This window comes from Poecilia reticulata, linkage group LG18 (genome assembly GCF_000633615.1).
Source record: "Poecilia reticulata strain Guanapo linkage group LG18, Guppy_female_1.0+MT, whole genome shotgun sequence".
Taxonomy (NCBI): domain Eukaryota; kingdom Metazoa; phylum Chordata; class Actinopteri; order Cyprinodontiformes; family Poeciliidae; genus Poecilia; species Poecilia reticulata.
Genome location: NC_024348.1, coordinates 6,999,695 through 7,012,675, shown reverse-complemented (window position 1 = coordinate 7,012,675; position 12,981 = coordinate 6,999,695). Strand labels below are relative to the sequence as shown.

The window sequence follows — 12,981 nt, the reverse complement described above, 5'->3', positions numbered from 1 at the left end:
CTAATTGCTGCTTAAGTTCATGTTACACTTTGCAAAAACAAACCTTTATTGCAATTTAATGTTCCTGCAGTTTAGTATTTGGCCGATCCTTAAATCCAGTTGAAATGGTTGTTCCAGTGTCTACATGATTACTTCCTGGTGCAAATGTTGTTATAACCACATCGCCAAAAAAAAAAAAGAAAAGAAAATGGACACCACCCTTAAACAGAATGAAAAGGTGGAGCTCCTATTCTTTGTCAACACTTTAGTATTAAAGTGTTTTAGAAACAAATTTCCACCCCTGGTGTTTTATTTTCATGTTTTTTGTCATGTTAGAACCAAACGGCTGTTGAAATTGTATTTTTTAAGGTAGAGACTTATAAAGCAAGGCATTCATTGTCAGATGGAAGAAAAATAATATATGGTTTTAAGAATTTAGTTTTTAGCCTCATTCTTTATAACCTGATACAGCTAAAACCATACCAGTGCAACCAGTTGCCTTTAGGAATCACCTATGAAAATATTTTTGATTGTATGCAAAACTGAATGGATCTTTCAACTTGTTATTAATGTAAGTGTTTATGAATACAGTACCTCAGTACCATGTGATATTCTTAAAGTATGCCCAGGAACTGGCCTAACCAGAGGAAATTAAAAGTACTGTGTGTCGTCATGGAAGAACACAACGCACTGTTACAGCAGCAGTGTAGGTTTGGCTCAAGATTTCAACTCTTGACGTTCTACTCTATGAACCAGTCACGAGATGATGGAGGCCACTGGCCAGTATCTTGTTTATCTTACGTGCGACAGCGTTCTCTCAGATGAAAACAAGAAGAAACTTCAAACTTATTTATTAATTCGTCGCAAATCAGGTGGAGGAGAATGCGGAACGCTGACAGCTGTGGCTGAGAGCTACTACTGTGTAGCTTTCAAAGAGCAAAAAGGTATTGTAAAATATAGAAGATTATAAGTGACAGTTGCAATTCAAATGGTTCAAATAACACTTGATTTTTATTTTTTTAAATTCAGTAAATGAATAACAATTTATGAGCAGAGATAATCTGTAGATTTTTATTCTCTTCATTTTGCTTAGCAGCAGTTCTGTGTTTTGGCCCCAAAATATGTTACAAAGGGAGACGTCTAACCATGCACACAATATCTGAGCAAATATTTTGTGATTTTATAAGATGTTTTTTGAATTTCTAAACTGAACATTTTCCTCCGGCCTGTGGTTATATCTGCTCAAATGCAATTTATTTTAATTTTCTGAATAACTGCTGTGACACATTTTGTTGTAGACCAACAGCAAGTTCTCAGGAGGCGTAAACACACGGTAGAGCTGTCAGATGGTCCTCTGGTGTTTACTGCCACAGACAGTCTACCGACTCCCAGCTCCTCTCAGAAATCAGAGCCAGCAGAGGTCAGTGTAACACCCTAATTTATGTCTTTAGACATATTTTTCTGTTTTTCTATTGTGGATGGTCAGGAAACAGAATCTTAAATGCAGAGTAAAAAGCACAATCTTGGTAGCTTTGTTATTTTTTATTTATGCGTTTACTTCCAAGGAACTTTGCTTTTCTGTGTATTAAAGAAAATACCTTTCAATTCAATTGAAAGGTATTGAATTGAAAGGTATTCAATTGAATTGAATACCTTTCAATTCAATCTTTTCAGAATTGAAAGGTATTCAATTGAATTGAATACCTTTCAATTCAATTGAAAGGTATTGAAAGGTATTCTAAAGCTGCTGAGTTCGTAAGCATATTGTTCTTCTTTGAGAATGTTTAGAAAATGTTCCGTTTCAACTTTTCTTTAACTAAACAAGGTCATGTAATGTAAGACAAACCACACCATCATGTTCTCACTTGGAAGCTTACATTTTTGCTTGATGTTTTGGGTTTGATGTGCAAAACTATTTTCTACTATTTATATTTCTACTTCAGATTATGTTGTTCAAATCTTCTGCAGTACATTTTAAACTTCAGCTTCAAATGGTTTTTCTTCAGCAGTGGAGTCTTGCGCAGTTATTGCACATAGATTCTGTTGCTCTGGAGTGTATTACTTGATGTTTTCATGGAAAAAATGTGTCCCTTCATGTCTTTTAGAAGTTCCCTGCAAGTGCTCATTGTTTCCTATGAGATTCTTTGATTTATGTTTTGACTCTACTGTTGCGTATCTCACAAATTGCACCTGGATGTGGCTGGTTTTCATGAAGAGATGTTCGTTGTCGCTCCAGATTTTGACTCTAGTGGTACTCCGTAGAACATTCGGAAGTTTTTTTTTCTTTTTTTTTTTTTAAACAATCATACCAGAATTCTTCATAGGACAACACTTTTATTGAAGCTAATTTAGAGTGACTTCTACTTAGGAACAACATTTTCTTTTTTGAAATAGTGAGATTTCAGCTGGTCTTTTTGGCTTTCAAAGCCTTTTTGAACTCCTTTTTCTTCATGTTTTTGTTATTATACCCTTTCATCTTTTTTTAAATTCAAATTCTTTTTTATTTCTATGTGGGGGATTACTTGGACAACTCAATTCCTAAAAAACAATCTAAACTTTTAAAAGGTTGTGCTGCTCTTACTGTCAATTGATTAATTTTCAGTTTTTTTTTTCCATTTTTATTTTTTTTAAATCCGACTTCTTTTAGGTTATACTTACACAGCTCACTGTCTCCTCCCTCCAACAGATGGAGAAAAGGAAATGATACCCTCCGTGTGTTTTGTCTTTATTTTGTCCTTATTGACCCAACACCTGAAACAAGAAATGCCATTATCTAGAAACTTTAAACCTTTTGCTCCAGAACAGTTGCTGATGCAGTGATACAACAGCTCAACTTAGTAACTTTGGATAATTATTGATATACTTATCTAAATACTTCTCTTTTGTTTTTTTTTACAGCAGAACATTAAAAGTACCACATCCCTCCCTAATGGTATGTTAACGTTACTTATCAATCCTTCCTGATGAAAACATTGTGGATCTCCAAGCTGTTCACACATATAAGCTTGGTTTTTAAGACAGGATGATACAAGGTCTTAGTAAAAACCAAAGGAAAGTCTTCAATATTTGGAGGATGACAACATCTTGACAACTGGATAAGGATTTATAATAAATCTGTGCTTTTATTTTCTAATTTCTGTAGGAAGGAGGAATCTTTTCAGAGGCAGCAACACATTGTCATTTAATGCAAAACGTTTGGTAAAAGATGGCTAGCACTCGCTGTCAGAACAGACCCTTGTTTGATACCTACCAATTGTCATTTGCTTGATATTGTCTCGCAGTTTTCACAAGAAGAATTGTGGTGTTGGGAAAGACTGGAGCAGGGAAGAGCAGCCTGGCCAACACCTTGTTGGGGGAGAATGTGTGCAAACCAGATGATTCTGCCGTATCTGGAACAAGTCAATGTCAGGCGGAGTCAAGAACGGTCAACGGGAGAAGCATAAAACTCATCGACACTCCTGGATTTTTTGACACCATAAGATCTGAGGAAGTGATGAAGGAGGAGATCATGAAGTGTATGATTGAAACTGCTCCTGGTCCGCATGTTTTTATGATTGTACTTAAAGTGGATAAATACACAAAGCAGGAGATTGAGATCATTAATAAGCTGACTGAGTATTTCTCAGATGAAGCCCTAAAGTTCACCATAGTGCTTTTCACTCATGGTGACCAGCTGCTTGAAGGAACAACTATTGAGCAGTTTGTCAGTGAAAGTCCAGATTTAAATGAATTAGTCAAGAAGTGTGGCAACCGCTGCAACGTCATTGATAATAAATACTGGAAATACAGCCTTGATAGATACAGGAGCAACAAGGTCCAAGTAAATGAGATTCTCAACACCATAGACAAGATTATTGAGGAGAACGGCGGAAAGCACTACAGTCAGGAGGTGCTGGAGACCATGAGCAGAGAGTTAGAAGAAGAGCAACAGCGTTTAAAGCAAGAGTCTCCCAATCTTTCAACAGCTGAGGTTGAAAAAAAGGCTAAAGCTGTGGTGCAGGAGAAATGGTCACATTACGTTTTTAGAGTCAGCAAAGAGGTGTTGCTAAAAACCTTCCTAAGTGGCGGCAAGAACCTAATGACAGACGACCCACTGTTCTTGGCGATTAAGGTAGGAGTAACGGGCGCCATGGCGGCAGCTGTAGCAAGAAGAGCAGGTTCAGCAGGAGGAGCCGGTGCATCTGTTAAGGAAGAAGATTCGGCTGAAGGAAGAGCTGCGGCAGAAGGAGCTGTTGTAGCAGGAGAAAAAAGTGCAGCAATAAAATAGAGACAATCATCCTCTTCTATGGTTGCATGTGGCTAAAAGTTAACTGTCTACAAATAAATGTGTAATTCCAAGTAAATACATGAAAACTGAATAGAATTATGAATGACATCTATATGCCTTCCTTCCATCCATGATGATCCAACTTTAGTCTTTACTTAAAGTTCTTTTAGAGCGTTATTATTAATGCATTAACTGATTACATAAACATGGTAAACACACTTTGAATCGTTTTCACATTGATCTGTTCATGTTTCATTTTTCATATTAAGTTTTAGAAATGCTTACTGTACTTTTTTCTCATCTCAGTGTTTGGTATAAAGTCAAAGTATGACTGTCACATGACGATAACTTTTTCAAAAGTCCCGGCAACCTTTAATTGAGTTTATAGAATCACATTATGTCAAAGCATTGATTTTTTTAACAATAGCAAAATTATGTTAATAGGTGAGTTTTTATTTTGTTCTCAAATCTCTGTTTATTCATTATGTAAATGATAACTAATAAAATTCCAATGCAGTTTTCAGTCGTTTCACTTTTTTTGCCTGAAAAGATACAAGAGACATTCAGAAGTGATGACCATGACAACCAGACAAACGCTCTAGAAAATGTTTTATTTTCTGTATTTGAGTTAGTTTTCTTTTACACTTCTCCAACCCAATCATATTTATGAAGAACTTTAAGAAAAACACAGTGAACACAGAGATGTTGAGGCATTTTGCGCCATCTGAAAACAGGCGATGGTCACAAAGCCCAGAGGTGAAAAAGGCTTGGATCACTGTTTCAAATTGGTGAGCAGTTACACTGGCTTAATGAAATGTATTTGGAATGATTTAACTTGTAAATCTCGCTCCCGCTGTTGGACCAGTTTCTTTTTATTTGTCTTCTTGACAATACACAAAACACCCTAACACACCTTGGCCTTGAACCTGCCGGTTTCACTTGAAGTTGAACCCTGTCAGTTGAAGACTGAAAATTTCCAGAGGTTCAGTACATTTGCTGATGGGCGGAGACCATTTCTATCAGTCAATCAAGTTTATTTGTATAGGACATTTCAGCAACGAAACCATTCAAAGTGCTTAACATCATAAAAACATGAAAGCATCATAAACATATCCTGCAATCAACAATTGTGAAAACCTGTAACAGATTTTGCATTTTGTCAAATGCCATCATTGAAGTAATCAATACACATCAAATATGTTGGTCGATGATCTGTTTCTGATGGACCAAAAGCAACTCTACACTGCTGGGTTTTTAATCTAGATTTAACTCATTGTTCCAGATTTGTGATACATAGAAGCTGAATGCTGCTTCTCCATGTTTGGTTCTGGTTCTGGGGATACAGAGCAGATCCAGAACCAGAAAACCTGAGAAGTCTGGAAGGTTGATACAACAGCAGATCTTTAATGTATTCTGGTGATAAGCTGTATCTTTTTTATAAACTAACAACAGTATTTTATAGTCTATTCTCTGAGCTACAGGGAGCTATACAGTGTAGGGACTTTAAAACTGGTGTTATGTGCTCTTCCTGGGGTTTTAGTGAGAACAAGAGCAGCAGCATCTGGATCAGCTGCAGCTGTTTGATTGATTTTTTTAGGCAGACCTGTGAAGACGCTGTTGCAGTAATCAATACGACTGAAGACAAATTCCTGGATGAGTTTCTCTAGATCTCGGTGAGACATAAATACTCTAATCCTGTTCTTCAGGTGATTGAAGGCCGACTTTGTGACTGTCTTTATGTGGCTCTGAAGGTTCAGGTCAGAATCCATCACTACTCCTTGGTTTCAGTTGTAATAACTGAAGCTGTGCATTGACTCTAGATTGCTCCTCCTCAGGTCCAAAGATAATAACTTCAGTTTTGTTTCTGTTCAGCTGGAGAAAGTTCTGGAAAGCAAAATCCAGACTGAAAGACATCAAAGCAGTTGATCATCATTAAGAAGCTATTTAACTGTTGAAACAGTTTTCTCAGTCATTTTGTTGATGAATGTAAGTTTGTAGATAGTCTTGTGTTTCTGCAGATTATTCATAGTCATAGTCAGGCTTAAAGCAGACATCTTATGCTTTTAAATTCTTACTTTTTACATTTAAATAATTTAGTCCTGTACAGTGGAACTGCAATGCTTGGATATAAATTAATTTTACTGTAACTCTACAGACCTCTTTAACCTCATTTATGGGGTGCTGTCTGAGAGCAACATGTTTGGATGCTGTCTCTTTAAATGCATGTGAGCCACTAAGCACCACCCAACTGGGAGGCGTTTTGTTGGACCACAGGAGGAATTTTAATCTCCTTGAACAAACTAGTGCAGATGCAGAGAGAACAGATAAACCTTACATAATTAAACAGAGAAGAATGCTATTTTTCTTGTAAAACTAATATTGAAACATATTTCCCTATGAAATGACACTGTCTTATCACAGATGACACCTGTTTAGTCATTCGTTCTGTTCACCATGATGAAGCAAGTCAGACAGGTCAGATGAGAGCAAAGCAGTCACACTGAGGCAGGTTGGAGCTACAGACCAAGAGAAAAGACCAAAGAAGGAGGCATTTCATATTTCACTACTAATATATTTTTTTTCAAAATGGAAGGTAAGTTTTATAAATAAATCTTCCCCTAAATACCTTGAATTTACCTGTTACAAAAATCAATGAGATGGAAAGAGGTTTTAGCTGTTTCTGTCACGTGAACCTGGTTTGATTATGATTCAACATTACATATAGATGCCTCCTAAAGATTACTTTAACAGGTAAAAGTTGCCAATTCTTTTTTTCTACTATGATTTACTCAAGCAGCAAGTTTTGCTCTGCCACCCTTAACCAGCTTATCAACAAAACAATTTTTATTAGTGAAATTAAGAGAAACAAGGTAACACTTTATTTGAAGGGGTGTCCATAAGACTAACATGACACTGTCATAAACATAACAACGATCATGAATACAAAGGAGTCCTTCATGACAATGTTTACAACTGTTGTCATGAAGTTTCATTCTGTAAATAATGACACTTTTAATGCACAGTTGCATTAAAGGTTGTTTTAAAAAGTCCATTGTCAACTTTGTGTTAAAAATATTATTATTTATTGAATGACACTTCATAAAAACAGTCATAAACATTCATAAAGACTCCTTCTTCATTACAGGTTTTATGTCATGTTTATAACGCTGTCATGTCAGTCTTATGTACACCCCATCAATTAAAGTGTTACCGAAATGAAATGTTATATAAGTCTACCGTTACAGGTTTAAAGACTTAATTTAGATGTTTTAACTCAGTTTCTGTAATGTAGTCATCAATAATCTTTACTTTAGTAGTGAAATGTTGTATCACTGCGAGCTTGTTGGAAATTAAACAAATCTTCCAATCTCGCCAAATGTACACTCTATGTTGCAGAAATTAAAGTGAAATATGATTTAGTGGTAAATGTTAGAACAATGTTGTTGGATATCGATAATAGTCAATTTCAATACAAATTAAAAAGAAGTTGTTTGGTTTGATACGGCTTTGCCCAACTGGGTAATGACATTTTTTTGGATGTACCTTTGTTGGGCTTGCTTCATGTACCAAACTACAAGATCTGCTGCGACTCGTTAGTCCACACTAGCCAAGGATTAAATAAAGTTTAAAATTTTGCATCAAACTGTTGGTTGTTGAATCAATATAGCTTTAAAAAAAATTCAGATGTAGCTGTGTTTTTGTACACGAAGCAAAAAGGTTAGTTTAATGATTTGTTGTTCTTTCCCTTTAGCTCCAGCCGCATTCAGGATCGTCCTGCTGGGGGAAAGTCGGAACGGGAAGAGCAGCCTGGCCAACACCATTTTTGGAGAAGCCATATTCTTCGTAAAAAATTTTAACGACATGAATTCCTTTGCTACCAAAGCACAAACAAAACTTGTCAACGGAAAAAACTTTACTTTGATCGATACTCCTGGGCTGTTCGACTCAGGCAGGTCTCTGGAGGCCGTGAAACCCGAGTTACTGAGGTGCATCGTAGAGTGCGCTCCCGGGCCTCACGTTTTTCTGATCGTTCTCAAAGTGGAGAAGTACACCGAGCAGGAGGAAGACGTCATCGCTAACATACGGCGATACTTCTCCGATGACGCCCTGAAGTACGCAGCGGTGGTCTTCACCCACGGTGACCAGCTGCCTGAGGGGATGGAAATCAAACAGTATGCTGATCAGAGTGACGGTCTGAGGGAACTGGTGGAGAAGTGTGGCGGTCGCTGCCATGTTTTTGATAACAGGTACTGGAAGAACAACCAGGAAGACAATTATAGAACCAACAAGTTCCAGGTGGCCGAGCTGCTCAACACCATAGATAAGATGTTGATGGAGAACAGAGGAGGGTTCTACAGAAGTAAAACACTCAATGACATTGAGAGAGAAATGCAAGAGGAGATAAAGCTTTTAAAACTGTCAGCAGAGAACATGTCAGAGGATGAAATGAGACAGCAGGTAAAAAGTGTCGTCCTAAAAAAACAGTTGAAGAAAACCTTTTGGAAAAAGGTCTCAGTTGGCGCAGCTGGTGTTGGTCTTGGTGTTGGATTACTTGCTTTGTTGATCATCTCTGGATTAAACTCAACATCAAACGTAGCAGAGGAATCAGCTGTGGAAGCAGCTCAAACCGTTTTACATCAGAAAGCTGAGCAGGCAATACCAAACACATTTGAAGCCATTTGTGACTATCTTAATGCATTATTTGAACGAACGTACAATCCTTTCTGTCCATTTGACTAATCATTAAGTGTTTTAGATTATTTTTGCCATTAGAAATATGTCTATATACTTGTACATGTGTGTTGATACATTTTTCTCCCAAAATAAAACACCTTGACTATCCTGTGTGTCATGGCTGCTCTTGTGTCAAAAGGAATGTCAGAGTAGTTTCTGTGCAGGAGGAGGTTCTCATCACACTAAAAGTAAAAAGTACCAGCAGATAAGTTTCTGGTTTCAGAAACTTTACTTATGAAAATAATTAACTTCATACAAATTCCAAATATAACAATATAACAACAATACAAACAGAGAAGGGAACAGAATATGACCAAACTTATCATTATAAATGACATTCAAGAAAAATGTACTTCAAAAATGAAAACCCAAGCACCCATAGAATGTGAAAATTACAAGTTTATGGACAAATCTTCCATAAGAAGGTTTGTCTTATTGTAATTTCATGACTGGGTGACAGATCTTTGGCCTTTTTTAGGGACCTTTCTGTATTACAAAAAATCTGAGAATCAAAAACGAAACCAAATAAAACAACCTTTAGTTTGGTATTTGGTCACTGAAGGTGTGGACACAACCATCTTAAAACCTTTTGTTTGGATAATTGCTAATATAATGATCCATGACGTCACTCAGATTAAATTCACTTTTAAAAGACCTGACAGCATGTCCTCCTGTTCCCACACTGAACAACACCCTGAAGTTGCAGATAGAAGTCACTTTCACTTCTAAGTCCTGCATTGTTAAAACATTCATTCATTGGTAACAACAGCAGCCTTACCACTTGAACTTTTTCACATTACTGTCACGTAACAGTTCAAAGTGTTGATTTTTTATTTTTGATGGATTTTGTGATGGAGCATCAGAAAGTAACATAGTTGACAGTGAGATGGAAAATTATTCAAGACTTTAAAAATATGTTAAAATGGGAATCCTTCCCAAACATTTTTGTGCTGCTCTGAATGAGCAGGATATGAAAGAAATCATTATTTTTGCTAACAAGAACAACATATATTCCTGTTGATTACTTAAAGAAATCACAAACTGTTCTGTTTAGACAAACTAGTTCTAATTAGAGTGTTTATCTGTTAATGATCTCCTTGTATTAACTGTAATTCACTCAAAGTTACAAAACACTTTAGAAAACATCTTAATTCACATTTTGAGCTTCGTCCAGCTTTGTATTTGGCCACACCTTCATTTTAATTGGATTGTTATTCCAGTACTTATTTAAAGTAGCATAGAAACCAGATTGACAACAAAACAAATGAATCTTTTTTAAATGTCAAACTTATTTCCAGTTGTTCTACCTTCCACAACAAAAACAGTATGAAGGGGTGGAGCAAATAATCCCAAATAATAGTCTATTGTTACAGATCCTTAGTGTTCATACTGGTTGTGATTTTCTTCTCTCAGTATTCGATCATGCAAATTGTATCTTATTGGGACTTTGCTCGGAAGAGCAACCCAAACTATCACAAGAAACACAAATCTGAAAGTAAAGGGGAATAAGAGTTTGTATTCAACCCGCTTTACTCTGACTTCCATGAATAAAATAAAACCTAGCATGAACTGCCTTCTTAAGTCACCTAAGTGGAAAATAAATATCACCTTTAATCATAAATAAATCTTTTCACCCCAAAAATCTGGCAGCCCTGCTAAAAACTGATGGTTTGGAGAAGGAGAGCAGCATTAAGAAAAGACACTGAATGACATTGGTAACTCAGAAGCTGCAGAGACTCATTGCATCGGTGGGCAGCTATTTACTTTGCATACCACAAATTCAAAACCTATTGTTGAAAGAAAGCCAAAGTGTGCATGTATTTGGTGACAAGATGCAGCCATGGTGGTCGAATATCTAAAAAAAGAGAGAGAAAGGTGGAGCTGAGGGACCTCTGTAGATGTCACACTGTAAAACTGAAATATGAGTCAAAGGATTACCATCATTAATTCATGTAATTATGAATCAAATGTTTTTAATGGCTCAAAGATGTTCCGCTTTCGGCCGTGTTTGTCTATACAGGCAGCAGCAAAGGAGCACATGTCAGAAAAGCAAAGCCAATAAAAAAGAAATAGCAGTTACACACTTGCAAAGAAAAAACTAAATATAATCAAGAGAAATGTTTTGAAGAATTCACTTGGATTCACTGCAAAGTGTTTGCATTTAAAAGCCTCTAAGCAATATTTTCTTTACAGCCCAGAGACCCACAGAGCTGTGCTGTAGCACCTATTTATTCTTTCCTCTGGGAACATCAACATGCTTTGCAGCGCTGAAGGAACGACACTTATGAAACATGCATCCGACGTGGTGCTGGTGACTCATTTGATCGACTGCATTGTGGTTAAAAACTTGGTCCAGCCTATTGCAGAGAACGCTTTAGAAATGCTACCAAAACAAAAACACTGTGCTGTGCAAGCAGCAACCAGAGCGTCTTCTTGACCCACTGGTTTTTCAAGGTCGGGCAATGGAGCAAGTTAAGTCCCGAAACTAAATACTTTCAATGTACATTTGAAAAAAAAAAAAAAAAACAATAACGATAATAATGAGAGTCTGTCCTTATGAAGGGCGGGTCCAATGACTAAAAATATGATTTAATGTCGACTACAGTGACAGTTCCATTGAAATCAAACAATGAAACACAAAGCAAAACTATCCCACATCATTAACTAAGCCAGCAAAAGTAATTGTTTCAGAATAACAATTACCGTCTGAGTTGTATGATGCCTCGGTGTTTAGGAGAGCTACTCACATCACAGAGGTACAATCACTTTCAATTCACCATTTCATTTTCAGCTTCTTGAGGGCTGCACAGTGGCGCAGTTGGTGACACTGATGCCAGGGCCGTGCAGAGATCTTTGGAGGGGCGGGGGCTCAAAGTTAAAAAGGGGCACAATGAACAAGATCTTAAAACACCATACAACAATATAGCAACAACCCATATTAATCAAGAATCTAATATTTAATCTGATCATACTATATCACTGTCATCATGTGGGGGAAATGCAGAGCAAATATAGTCTATATTCTCCCTGATAGGTATAAAGTTGCTGTTTCTGCTGCTGACAGAGGTGGAGGGCTGAGTTGATCTGAGACTGGAGCTGTTAGACCAGAGGAGAGAAGGTCGCTGGTTATGAAGGTATGAAATAAGCAAATTTGTTGCTATTTTACTAAATAAGCCCTAATAAAATCTGTTTAATCTCTATAACAACTTGGCTGCAGATTGCTTCAAAGATCAAAAAAGCTCAAAGAGGTTAACTCTACGTATTTTTTGATGTTAGCACTTCTGAGATCTAGAATCATAAGACTGAGATATCAAGGTAAAGAAAACTCAATAGCTGCTGGTAGGGCCCTCCAGACATTTATTTAGCTTTTATCATTTAAGGCGATTGGCATCAGTGAAATCTTTTCTTTCCAGGCAGCATTTTGAAACAGTGATCCACGCTTTTATTTCAACTCGATTGGATTAYTGTAACGCACTTTATCTGGGAGTCAGTCAGTCGCTGCTCTCACGTCTGCAGCTGGTTCAGAATGCCACTGCACGACTTTTGACAGGAACTCGAAAGAGGGAACATGTGATCCCTGTCCTGACCTCACTTCACTGGCTGCCTGTATATTTTAGGATTCATTTTAAAATTCTTATGTTTGTTTTTAAATCACTACATAATCTTGCCCCGGCTTWCCTCTCTGAGCTTCTTCACCCCTACATACCCCATCAGTCTCTCAGGTCAGCCGATCAGTTGCTCTTGGAGGAACTTAGATCCAGAAGGAAGTTCAGAGGCGACAGGGCTTTCTCTGTCATTGGCCCTAAGTTATGGAATGACTTGCAGGTTAGAGAGGCCCCTTCACTGTCCACTTTTAAAGTTCGTCTTAAAACCCATCTATTTTACTTGGCTTTCAACTCCAACGGGATCTAGTTTTTAAATTGTATGTTTGTTCTTAAACTGTAAGAGTTTTTATTATTAGGGGCATGCCATAGCAATGCATAAGGAGAGCAGTACTGACT

At 37.1% G+C, this 12,981-nt stretch overlaps 2 protein-coding genes across 2 annotated transcripts; both read left to right on the top strand.

Moving 5' to 3' along the window:
* Positions 1-2,061: 2,061 nt before the first annotated feature.
* LOC103480415 (GTPase IMAP family member 7-like) lies at positions 2,062-4,689 on the top strand. Its single transcript, XM_008435353.2, has 3 exons — positions 2,062-2,097; positions 2,878-2,911; positions 3,261-4,689. The coding sequence occupies exons 1-3, from the start codon at positions 2,062-2,064 to the stop codon at positions 4,244-4,246; spliced, it is 1,056 nt and encodes a 351-aa protein (XP_008433575.1). The 3' UTR covers positions 4,247-4,689.
* A 294-nt stretch (positions 4,690-4,983) lies between these two features.
* On the top strand, positions 4,984-8,986 carry LOC103480414 (GTPase IMAP family member 7-like). Its single transcript, XM_008435352.1, has 2 exons — positions 4,984-5,002; positions 7,998-8,986. Exons 1-2 carry the CDS (start codon positions 4,984-4,986, stop codon positions 8,984-8,986), a joined length of 1,008 nt encoding a protein of 335 aa, XP_008433574.1.
* The last annotated feature ends 3,995 nt before the right edge of the window (positions 8,987-12,981 follow it).